The 13,707-nt window shown below is 31.8% G+C and overlaps 1 protein-coding gene across 1 annotated transcript; it reads left to right on the forward strand.

Annotated features, from left to right (window-relative positions):
* Positions 1-2,429: 2,429 nt before the first annotated feature.
* Positions 2,430-13,101, forward strand: LOC140432031 (muscle-specific protein 20-like). Its single transcript, XM_072519887.1, has 3 exons — positions 2,430-2,590; positions 4,451-4,662; positions 12,692-13,101. Exons 1-3 carry the CDS (start codon positions 2,561-2,563, stop codon positions 13,002-13,004), a joined length of 555 nt encoding a protein of 184 aa, XP_072375988.1. The 5' UTR covers positions 2,430-2,560; the 3' UTR covers positions 13,005-13,101.
* The last annotated feature ends 606 nt before the right edge of the window (positions 13,102-13,707 follow it).

Raw genomic sequence — 13,707 nt, forward strand, 5'->3', positions numbered from 1 at the left:
CTGTTTGTTGTTCTTTATTGCCATGGCAGCAAGAATTATCAAATTAAAAAAAAATTCTGTCTTTCCATTGGTATGCGCAAAATTTTACGGTACACTCACATTTCAAATGCCATTAGACCACATTATACGCTTTGAATTGGCTTTTTTTATTGTCCAAGTTTCTGAAGCATAGGTGGCGATAGGAAATATCAATGCTCGAACAAGGCGAAATTTTGTGTTTTTTTTTTGTGATGTCAGTGTTCTTCTAAATTTTTGTGAGTTTGGCTGTTGCCGATCTGGCCATTGTAATGCGTCGACATATCTCGTCTTCGTATCCTCTCCACTGTTAGTAATAACGCCTACGTAATTAAATATCCTGACCACTTCGTAACCTGCCATGATTCTTATCCCTGACTGATTGTTTCTGATTCTATCGATAATCATTACTTTGGTTTTCTGCATATTTATTTTTAAACCATATTCCGTACTCACCCTGCCTAGCCTATTTATAATTTGTTCCAGTTCTTCTGGTGATGACCCCAAGATCCCCAATAACCCCAGTGTCATCAGCATAACGTATGTTTTTGATTTTTCCTTCTCCTATCGTTGCTCCACCTTGCCATTCCTCAAAAACTTGACGGATAATATGTTCACTATATATATTGAATAGAATATGGGATATTATGCATCCCCGTCGAACTCCAGATTTTAATTTAAAGTTTTTCGATACCATATGAAAGTTTTTGAAATAAATAGTTTAGATGTTCTGGCGTACCCATTTCTTTAAGTATATGCCACATTTTATCCCATTTTACGACATCTAAGGCCTTGTTAACAAAGCATAAATACGTTTCTATGTTAAACTCTCGATATTTTTCGATAATTAGACGAATATTAAGAATATGTTCTCTTGTTCCTCTACCTGGGACGAATCCGCATTTTTCTTGGGGAATTTGTGGTAAGAGAATTGATTTTAGTCTTTCACTGATAATGGTTAGAAGTACTTTGCTCACATGTGATATCAATGCTAATGTACTGTAATTACTGCAATCTGTCGGTGAACCTTTTTTATATATGGGAATAAACGTGAGTTTATCCCAGTCATTTGGCCACTTTCCGGTATTACAGATCTCATTGCAAATTCCAAGCATTACTTTCGTCTCTAATTCTCTCATTTCTTTGAGTGTTTCAGCTGTTATTCCATCTTCTTCTTCTGCTTTTCTGAATTTTAGCTTTTTAATTGCCGCCTCAATTTCTGATTTCAATATTTGAAGTTCTTTTTCATCAGCTTTCATCTTCATCTTTTTCATCTTTTCTTTTTCATCAACTTTTTTTCTCTATATTATTGTCTGGGTCGTTGTTAGAGAATAGTATTTCGCAATATTGTTTCCACACCTCTGCGATACCGTCTGGGTTTGTTATGATATTTTTACTATTATCTTTGATGATCTGTGTTCTTAATGGAGGAATATTATTATGATTAGTACCGGTTTTACCTACAATCATATATTTTTTTCATGTTTATGCTCAGTCCGTAGTGGTTGCTGACTATATATGTTCTTTCTAAAAAGGCTTGTAGGTCTTTCAGATTGCTAGCCATTAGAACTGTATTGTCGGTGTATATTATATTAATAATATTAGTAAATAAATATTATTTAAATGCACTAAAAACAAACACTTTCAACCTATGTAACCCAGAAACTTTTAATTAGCATGTGAAAAGTTTCAGCAATTTTAACTGAAATGTGCAGGGGATCTTTGTCTAATTTTTGTTCTAGTAACATAAACAAAAATGCAATCTGTTTGTTGTTCTTTATTGCCATGGCAGCAAGAGTTATCAAATTAAAAAAAATTCTGTCTTTCCATAAAAAGCAGTTTGTTATTCTCCTTTACAAAACAGTTAGTTATATTTTGACCACGTACCGGTAGTGGCTAGGAACGACTACCAAAATAAATTCGAAAGTGAAACACCTACGCGAAGGAGGGGAAACGCGAAGGAGGGGAAGACCTAGAAGACGAAAACGTATGAGAAAAGAGAGAGTACTGTAAATAAAGCGTCTGTTTTGTTTTTTTACTTCTATTATCGAGTTCTCTGATTATACCTACGTAATTGATATAAAATTTTTATTAAGTTATGCAAATAATACAATATTACGATTTTAAATAATCCTATAAACCCTGATTTTTTTAGTAAATTATTAGAAATAATTAAAAATCGTTTCGAAAATATTTATTTAAGACACCTACGCGTCTGAAATATTTTCTTAATAATGAATTTAGCTAAAAAATAGTGGATTTCTTAATTTCAGTCGATTTCTCGCTACGTCATGGCGTTCTTGGATGTTTAATAACAACTTATCCAGTAAAATAGTCTCAATAAAGTGAATAATTTTCTAAATATAGGGAGATCCGAGAGACGCTACGTTTTGAAACGGTGACGAGCGACGCCCGTTTGAGTGGGACTTGTGTGGAAAAAGGATAGCCGATATAAAAAGCCCGCACCTAAAATATTTATCCAGTTCTTTGAAAGTTGGAAAATTTTCAACATCAGTGAATTCAGAATAACACATATCCAACAAAAATGTCTCTAGAACGTCAAGTCCGTAACAAAGTAAGTTGTTTTTTAATTAAAATTTATTTTTTATCAATTTATTTATTTTTAAAAAATATATCCCATATAGACATTTTTTGGATAATAATAATAAAGTGCATATTGTTTTATTTATTTTTTAAATTTTTCTTTTAAATTAAAATACACTTTGTAGAGTTATGTTTTATAAAATATGATGTTTTAACAAACATTTTATAAATAAGTTCTTAAAATTTAATAATTTTCATTTATCTTTTCAATTCAATTTTTCCCGCTAGTATCCGTTCTGAACTGTTTTTTACTATTCAATAATTTCTTAAACTAAGTAACTGGTTTCTTAAAAGCATTTTGTTTCCCTAGGTAATGTTAATGCTCCTGTTTTTACTAGCTAGGCTACTAGGTGTCTTATATATCGGTACAAACATAACATAGTTAATGGTCTAGATATACAATTTTTTACTAATTTTTCAATTTTATACAGCCTTACTTTACTTTAAAGTAATCCTTTTTTCCCAGTCTCTGGAAAATAATTTCAGTCTTCTTTTTTTGTTGTAGCGAAGACATTTCTGATTATTGAGTCTTTTTCTCTCCGGATTACTTGCTCTATCCATTTTAAACCTGTATCATAATAAGTTTCACAACGTAAGTCTCCCCAAAAACTTCTATATAACTCTTTGTGACATACATTTTTTTTAGAATATTCCAACCACACGCTTAAGAAGTTCTTGGTCGTTTTATTTCTACTACATATATTAACACTGACATTAGTAGTGTTCTGTAGACTTCCAGTATATTTTTTGTGATGAACTTTAAAGGCATTTGTGTTCAAGCCTTAGTAATCTATATTAGCAAAAACAATTTTTTCTCACAGACGCTTCAATAACATTCATATTTGTCCACACTCTCTATTTCTATTTACCATTCAAGATATCTTATTACTAAATCTAAAGACACACATAAAATATGTTTCGTGTTTTGGACATTTAATGTCCAAATATTTTTAATCTAATTTTTAGTGCAGACATCCTTAATGACCCAAAAACTTGAGTTAAGCAATATTGGACCTGATAATGATATCTGGATATTCTGGATCTCTTGAATTACTTTTCCAGTGCAAGTTTAAATAGTAGGTATGACAATCTATCCTAGTCTATTTTACAATGAAGGTGTCCTAAAATCTCGTTCTGGATCTGAAATTGATCTTGGTATTTCCAAAATGTGACCTGCAATATCTTTTGTATGTATCCTACATATATGTTTACTTCAATGGATCTGGGAGCCTAAGGAAGCCTTATATCCGTTTCGGATAACGATTTTAAACCTCTTTCATTTCTAAAGAGATTTATTCATCTGTGATTACTTTGAGTCTGAAACTCTAGAGTATTTTTAGAACGTTGCAAGCACAAAGCTGTAATAACCTCTCTTTTAACTTTGGTTTCTAATATTTTCTAGTGACGTACACTAAATTCTTTTTCCAGTTTTATGAAATCTCCCACTATGTGATTGTTTGATTAGTCTTTGCTCTCACTGAGCAGTTGCTGAGTCTTTACTTATTCTTTAGAAAACTATCAGCGCCTTAGTTTCAATAATTCCTTTATGCTCTGGCAACCATAACAATGTTTACAGTCGTTGGTGCAGCTTGAGTGTCTGAGGAAATAAATATTTTTGCTAAATTAAAGCGTGTTTATGCAATTTTGAGCCAGATTTTAACTCAGTGTTAGACAATATTTTCTTTGTTTTGTAGTAGTATGTTTCTTAAATCTAAAAATATTGTCCAGTTCTTAACTGTAACAAATAAAAAGAACCCAATATGCTGTTGGTTAGATAGATTTTTAAATTATTAATTTTTTTCAATATTATTCATGTAAATCTTTCCTTCAGCTCGCCGCTAAACGCGACCCCCAACAAGACAAAGAAGCTCAAGAATGGATCGAGGCTATCCTTGGAGCCAAATTCCCTCCAGGTGAAGCCTACGAAGATGTCATCCGTGACGGAACTGTCCTCTGCCAACTTATCAACAAGTTGGCTCCAGGATCAGTCGCCAAAATCAACACATCTGGTGGACAATTCAAGATGATGGAAAACATCAACAAGTAAGTGATCATAACTCATTCGATCATAAGTAGCTATCAAATATGGATTAATATAGCCAAGAGTTTTACCATACAAATCACTATATTATTAAGATCATACGCAAATATCAAATAAATGGGTAAATATGGATATATACAATTATATATATATATATATATATATATATATATATATATATATATATATATATATACATATATATATATATATATATATATATATATATATATATATATATATATATATATATATATATATATATATATATATATATATATAAAATCATTCAAGCAAAGACATTTTTATCATACTTTATGATATTCTTCTACGTTCCAGAATTAATTTTGTTGTCTAAAAATACTTGTGATCTAAATCTAAAGTAAATATTTATGTCCACTATAACTTTAAGTATATTAAATTCTAAAAATATATTTGCTGATTCATTGGATTCTTTTAGCAGAAGTTTAAAAGATTTAAAATTCAAATTTTTTTACTATCGCCTTAATTTAAAAAAGACAAAAAAAATTTAAACTAATTTTAAATAGAGAAAAAATCTATGGTTTATTTTTAAATTAAAAGAAATCAAAGCAAAAAAGAAAAAGTAGGAAAAAAGGAAAATGCAGACGCGATTTAAGAAAAAAAAATATACAAAATTTTCAGAAAAGATCACTCGAAAATAAACAATGAATTTGGTTATTTTGTTTGAGTTTGAATAGATAAATAAGTTTTATCATTTGGGAGCACGTATAAAAATATCGCTAAAATAATAAGGATCTTTTCTAGAGTCTAGCAACAGAAGCTTTAACATCAATAGATACAGAAGGGAAGTGAAGTATCTTTTTCTTAGCCTTCTCCCCCAACTCTTTCCATTTATCTCTATCCTAAGCAACATACATCCAATTTAATTATTGCTACTGTTTGATCCCATCTGTGATCTTCCTCTTAGTCCAATATTCTATTGTACTGTTCCAACGTTGGACTTTTTGTCTAGCAGTGTAGCCAGCGAAGCTCCATTTGAGTTTGGCAATTTTTGTTGTGATATCCTTGACTTTTGTTTTTGATCAGTGATAAGATGTAGTTCGTAGTGATGTATCTAGAGCAACAAAATTCGGAAAATATGACGATAATAACACAAGCAGTTCAAACTACAAGTAAGAGTGTGACCATGATCAAATAAGCTGAAATGAAATAAGAGATAAATAAACGAAAAGTACTGCTATATAAGCTTGAACGTATCAAAGCGATACAAAGAATATAATGACGAACAAAGAATCTATAAGTATATGTAAGAATTGAAATTATAGAGATATGCACACGCAGGGCTAGGAGAATGCGTCACTTAATGAGAATGTCAAACTAAAGATGAGTCAAAAGAGTATTGTTGAAAAGAAAAAATAAAATAAAAGCAGGAAGTAACCAAGAAAACTTAGTATGGTGCAGTGAAAAGGATTATATATGGTATATTGTATATAGTGTGTCCATTAAATATGGAATAAATTCGATATTTCCTAAATGAAAAACCTTTTTAAAAAAATCTAAAACACGTCGATTTTTAAATTTAATGTTCTACATTTTACAATAAAATTTGATTAGACAAGGTAATACACATTACAGTAACGACGTCATCGGCTCATTTTTTAAATGTAACACCCTCTATTTTCGGACATTTTTAGATCAATAAAAATGAGCTGATTTCAAAAAGTATAATACTCGGGTCTAATGGATATAATTTGAAAGATACGCTTAGAAAATAAATTATTTATTATCAATTGCAAAAAAGTAGTAACGTTCAATAAAAATTAAGTAGTAAAATAATTGTATTATTTCGTGAATGTTCTGTATTATTGCTTGGAATTAATTTTAAGTAGAAATGAATTTGAGTGTAAAGCAAAAAATTGAAATACTCATGATGATTAGGTATGGAGACAAATCGCCAACTCAGATGGAAGTGTGTAATTTATTTAATGATAATTATCCAGAAATACCCATCACGCAGTCAACAGTAAGTAAGATTGAAAAGAAATTTCGAGAAACTGGTACGGTTGAAAATGCGTGCAAATCAGGTCGTTCCTCTGTAAATTATGTTACAACATTAGATGTTCTACTTGCTTTTGAAGAAGATGGCCAGAACGGGCCAGCATACCTTCAGTGTTTAAGTGGGTACCTCGTATCTACTTTAGTTAATTTACTCCCCAGTACAATTAATCTTGGAAGTTTTGATAAAAGTTTATGGTTTCAACAGGATGGTGCGCCAGGATTATGCTTTAGATGTTCGAAGGTACCTAAACAAAATTTTTCCGAACAGGTGGATTGGAAGATGTGGACATATTGAATGGCCAGCGAGGTCGCCTGAGCTCAATCCTTTGGATTAATTTATGTGGGGTCATTTAAAGAATGTTGTTTATAAAACGAAACCTACATACATATATTGGAGACTTAAAAACAAGAATTCGTAAAGAAATAAACAATATTTCTCAAGAAAGTATAAACAAGGTTCTACAAGAATTTGTACAAAGTTTGGGTTACTGTCAAATACAACAAGGGCTACAATTCGAACATTTAGGATTAAGTCATGTATTAATTACTGGATTACTTTCCAGTTATTTTTTATAATTTATTTATAATTTAATATTATAAATCAATAAAAATTAATTTTCTAAGCGCATCTTTCAAAATAAAACCCGATAGACCCCCAGTATTTTACTTTTTGGAATCAGCTCATTTTTATCGATCTAAAAATGTCCTAAAATGTAGGGTGTTATATTAAAAAAAAGAGCTAATGACGTCATCACTTTAATGTGTATCACCTTGTATAATGAAATTTTATTGTAAAATGTAGAACATTAAATTTAAAAATCTACGTGTTTTAGATTTTTTTAAAAGGCTTTTTATTTAGGAAATATCGAATGTATTCCATACTTTAGGAACACACTGTATATAATGATAGATTCTTTACAAGTTAAATATCTTTCCTTATCTAATACTACTCAAATTTTTCTCAGTTTATTGCTGTTATATTTAATTATTTATTAATTACATCGGCGAATCTATTTATTTTTCGTGTTTTTTACCAGAATAAATATTAAATAAATAGTATGAAAAAGACAGAAAAGATTTGATTTCACGTCCAAAGCGTCTATGTATCTGTTGATACGTATTTCGACTTAATAAGTCCCATCAGAACAATTATTCAGAGCCGTTCTTAACGTGAAAAATAATCTTCTCTGTCTTATTAGGAAGCAACAATAAAATGGCTTTTTGTTTCGAAACTATCTTACCGATTAAATAAATATTTTGTCATACGTTGTTACTTTTGGGATAGCTTTATTTATTTCTATAGGTTCATCTATAACTTTTAACAAATAAATATTTTTAGCATTGTATTGCAATTCTATCAATTACCATAAAAGACAAGGTGAAAAGGGTTTTGTTTTTTTCAGAGTCTTTATTTAATCTCCCCATCGTGTTGGGCGTCTTTCTCTTGGTCTTCGGCCTTCTACCTTTCCTTCTACTACCAAAAGTTTAATGGTTTCTGTTCTTCAAGCTATGTGGCCAAAGTAAATTAGGTATACTCCGTTTACTTTTTTTAATAACCTGTTTCTTACATGCAGCTCTTCCAGATTTGACAGGTTAGTTCTATGTTCTGTTTAGGACAAGCCTAGAATTTTCTTTATACCCACATCTTGAAAGCTTCGACCTTACTCCTATCGATTTTTTTGTGAGTCCATGCTTCAGTTGCGTAACGGAAAAAATAAGGGCATGGACCAAACTGAACTTAATATTCTTTGTTATCATTCGGTATTTGCATATTTTTTTGCGGTTTGGGCCATTGCTAGACTGAGCATGATTTCTGAGGAAAAATTGCCATTGTTGCTTCTCAGGGAGCCTAACTATATAAATCTGTCTCAAAAAAGGCTTGTAGTTGCGCAGCACAGTCACGCTCAGCAGTAAAGGCATTCTTCCCATCTAGGTAAGCTAGTACATCTACCTTTGTTCATTCTTAATCTATTCAGCCTTGTTTCATGTATTTCGGGGCAGTTTTAAAACCTGGCGGTTCTGGTCGATACAGTCCATTTGGTGTATTTTCTGTGGTAAGTCGCTCTTCCAGTGTCTTTCCAGGCGTTTGTTACACTGAAATGTTCCTGATATAAGGAGTTGAACTTTAACAATAAAGGATATTTGAATGGCAGTCTGTTTATTTTGGTATCAAGTTTGTAAAGGTAGATGAGAGATTGGTGGTTAGCCTGCATTTTCTTATATTCTCTGAGAAGAAAATAACTTCTTCGTAGTTTCGGCGGTAGGATATGTCTCAGAAAGGGAAACTAACATTTTGGTTTTGGTATAATTATAACTGAGATCAATCGCATTGTCTAGTTTAATTTGATGTTACCAATTTTATGCGTTCTTTGTTGTTCCATAACGAGTAGATATATTTAACTGCTAATTATACAAGTCCAAGAGCAGATGATGTAAATACGAAGGTAGAGGAACTCCATGTGGTGCAACATAGCTTTTGGATTATATTGTTTCCCGTTTTTTAGTTTTTCTGCTATTTTTTGTAGGTGTTCTTTCAAGCTCAAGGTTATATCAAGCGTTGTTCTAAGATATTTTGATCTTTAGTTGTGAGTTAGTTCTCTATTTTTACAGTACACGGAGAGCTTTTTGTTGGCCTGTGCATTATTTAGATAGAAACAGCAAACTTCCAAGGATGCCAGTACAGATCCCTGAGGCAGTCCATTGCTGAGCTTTATTTTATCGTAACTTAAAAGGGTTTGTTGATAAGCATGCCATTAATGATACTATTTTTTGACACGAAATGGCACTGCCTAGCTTGCAGATTAGTTCTTTACTTCAGACGGCATCATATGCTGCTGATGGGTCAATGAAAGTAACGACCGTTTTTAGTCTTCTAGTATGCCACGGAAGGTATTGCTTAATAAATAATTAAAGCACATTATGAGCCTAAAAACTGATATAGATGAGGGAGTACCTATAAATTGAGAACCACTAAACAACATAAGATACACTGATGAAACTTTTACTTTTGCAGACAATCTGGAAGGGTATCTGGGTATAAATTTAAACGAACCGTGAGAACAATCGACTAAATTAAGATAAGGATAGAGAAGGCAAGTCACGATATAAAATTGGAAATAAAAGTTCGTTTACTAAAATGCTACGTATTCTCTCTTCTATATGGAGTCATGGACCTTAACTGAAGCATCTCTGAAAAGACTCGAAATATTTCAAATATGGTGTTATGGGAGCATGTTCCGCACGAATAAGTTTTATTCAGATTCAGAATATGGCCATAACCATAAAACGTCGCAAACTGGAATAACTAAGCCAGATAATACGTAATGAACAACGATACAACCTACTTCGGACCATACTTTTAGGTAAGGTGCATGGAGAAAAAGGTCCAAGAAGAAGAAGAATATTTCGTCTTCATAATCTACGAAAATCCACCACCGGACTTTTTAAAGCAGCGATAAATACAGCCAAAATAGCCTTGTTAGTGTCTAGTCCGTTATGGATAGGTACCATAAAAGACTATACTAGAAGAAGAAGTACTATAATTCTTACTAGAACTGGTTTATACCTTTAAAGTTTATTTTTTATTTTAATAAGTGGTGGAACTAGTCAAATTCGGTTAACGAAGAGTGAAATGCATAAACAAAAAATATATATCCTTTACCAAACTATTTTTAAAAGAATACTGGAAAAGTTACACAAGTAGATACATTAAAAATTGTTAAATGCCATCGATAAAAAACGAATTACAAACAATAAATGAAAATAATAAACAAGTTTCTATTTCTGTCTAAAAAGCAATAACATACTGTTTAACTAAACTCCTTTTTTATTGTAAGCAATCGTTCAGAAAATTTAAATTTCCACTATTCGAGAAAAATCTATTTTGGACGCAGCATTCACGCGCACTTAACAAATAATTTTCTTCTGGATTTTGTTCGCGTGTTAATCTAAAATTAAATCTACGCCTTAACAAAATATTGAAAATTTTCGGTGCTGTTCATCTGTATTTTTAGTTGATTTATTTTACCACGACTATTTTCAAAGCAACGTAATATTATACTCTTGATTCTTCGCATTTTTGAGAGGTGTGAATGTTTCAAATTTATTTTTAAAACGGACAGATATTAATTATTTGATAAATCGTCCGAGATATGTTTGTAAAGTTGTCAGTCGTTAGTTATTTGAAACACTCCTTTTTATATATATACCTGTATAAATGGATTAATCTTTGAGTTATAAAAATTTTAAAAATCTATTTTGCTAATAATGTTTCTTCTTCTTCTTTTAGAATTATAACCCTGGGTGGAACCTTTGCATATCTGGCTATGTCCTTCCATTGAGACCACACCTGTGCCCTTCTCCTCCATTGTCTTACATTCATAGTTTTCAGGTCGTCTTTTACATCATCCAACATGGATCTCGTTCTGGCTCTTCCTTTTTTTTCGTCTTCCTATCGGCTTTCATTGTAATATTTTCTTTGTTGATTTTGTATATTCTTGTATCTGGACACATGTCTCGGCTATGACAGACCATAGAATTTAATAAAGCTTATCTTTATCAATATCGTGCTCCTCATTCAATTCATTAATCTCGTCGTTTCTCTTCATTTTCCATGTGCCATCTTTCTCTTGCAATGGGCCGTATACTTTTCTCAGTATCTTTCTCCCGAATGTGTTCAATGGCACCACCATATGTTATTACAAACCTAATTAATGTTCTGTAGATAATCTTTTGATTCTTTTATCTAATAACGTCAATGTCACCAATCCTTTATTAGCATAGTGTTTACTATTCCTACTGGAAACACGTGTATTTATTTCGCTACTTACAGAATTCTTTTAATTAATTTCCGTGCCCAGGTATATGAAGGCATCCACACTTTCGATGATATAGTTGTCTATTGAGATATCATTTTCTTTGTCAAGTGTCAGGTTCTTTTAACGGTCATGTTCTTGGTTTCTATTACGCTTATTTTAAACCTTCTTTTTTCCTTGAACACTTCCATTAGTCGTTGCTTCCTTCTACTAATGATAGCTACATAATCTGCATATGCAGTAATAGTGCGTCTCACTCCCACCTTGATGTCAAAAAGGGGGGTCTGTTCTCCATCTTCTCTAACTGTGACTTTTGAAGGTTTGCCTAGGTTAGGTATGCCTAGATTACGATAATTTTCAATACTTTATCTCTTTTAAAACTAGCAAAAGTTTGTTTAAAGTATATACATATATATATAGCTCTATGGCGTATTCATAAGCTTTTCTTGAATTAGTCTTAGTATGAATATATTCTTTGTAGTGACTCTATTTGGTCTAAATTCATTTTGGTAATCACTGATTATATTCTCAGAGTACTCCAACAATCTATTATAGATAATACCGAAAAGAATTTTATATACTACATTTAGCAATGTAATTGACCTATAATTCTGGCATTCCCTCTTATCTACTTTCTTATAATATTGGCTGTATATGGCCAACTACCCATTCCTCCGACATTTGCTCCTTGGTCCATGTTATTATGATGGGATAATAAATTTTTTTCCAGAGTTCGGATCCTCCATGTTTTAATATTTCTTTCCGTCCCTGGCGCTTTACGTCGAGTTCAACTGTTTTAAAACTACGGTCTGAAACCGATTGTAGTCGCAACTATTTTGTTAGCGTCGGCAGCGTAAATGCACGGAGATTTGTCCAAGAGGCAATCCGCCTAAAAGTTTTTAACTAGTCTTCAACCGTTATTTGGAAACCGTTGCGTCGTTGGCGCTCGACCTTATTGTTTTTAAATTTCTTTATTATATGACTCTATGTTGATAAATACATTTTCCCATTCACGTTTTATTTTACACTGCATATATGTTAAATACAATGTGAGGAAAATAAATAGCTGTAAAAATATGTTGTTATGATTATTACTCTACCATTTATATTCTGATTTATTAATTTTATGCCTTCCAATCCTTGAATATATTGGAACTAATGTTTAATTTTATTTCAGCTTCCAAGCGGCAATCAAGGCCTACGGTGTCGCCGACATCGACGTTTTCCAAACCGTCGACCTGTGGGAGAAGAAAGATATCGCCCAAATAACCAATACTCTCTTTGCTCTTGGCAGACAGACCTACAAGCACGCTGAATGGAAAGGACCATACCTAGGACCCAAACCCGCTGACGAAAACAAAAGAGAATTCACTGAAGAACAACTTAGAGCTGGTGAGACTATGATTGGGCTCCAAGCTGGTCAAAACAAGGGAGCTTCCCAAGCCGGACAAAACATGGGTGCTGGTCGCAAAATTATCCTTGGAAAGTAATTTATTTATTTTTTTAACTTTTACACCATTTTTTAATTTGTATACGTAACTTTTATTTTTTAATTTATTATAACAATAAAGTTTATTTTTAACAGTTTTTGTTTTGTTATTTTGTTTTACATCCCAACAATGTCAAATATTCAAATTAAAAATAATTCAAAAATAGTAAAAGTAAATACAGTATCTGCCAAAATATACACTACCGAAAGTGAAAATTGTATTTACTTTTGAATTTACTTGATTAACATGTTCAAAAGCAAAACTTCTAACTTAAATATTGCCCTTTCCTAAATTCCTTTAGGATGTTCTAAAAAAATGCAACAGGTGCTGTTAGATCAAGTGAGTGAGCTGGGTATGCGAAGTCTTGAAAAATTATTCTGTTTTTAAAAAAATATTAACAGTAACTGGATGCACGAGTTTATCTTCAACAAAATAAGGACCAGTAATCACATGCCCAGACACATAACATCAAATGATAACTCGTTCCCTGTAAAATGATTTCTCTACAATGACATCGGGGTCAAATGCAAGCAATGGAAATGTTTGGTTTATTGATAGAAGCTGTGTTTTTAGACTACCGAAAGTGCCCTTGCCCCTCACACAACACACTGCCAATCACAAAATTTCTCAACGATTTAGGCTATTGATTATGTACTTTAGAAACGTTAAATGGGTTTTATTATTTCATATGGTCAATGGACCC

Source organism: Diabrotica undecimpunctata, unplaced genomic scaffold, assembly GCF_040954645.1.
Source record: "Diabrotica undecimpunctata isolate CICGRU unplaced genomic scaffold, icDiaUnde3 ctg00002589.1, whole genome shotgun sequence".
In the NCBI taxonomy this organism is placed as follows: Eukaryota; Metazoa; Arthropoda; class Insecta; order Coleoptera; family Chrysomelidae; genus Diabrotica; species Diabrotica undecimpunctata.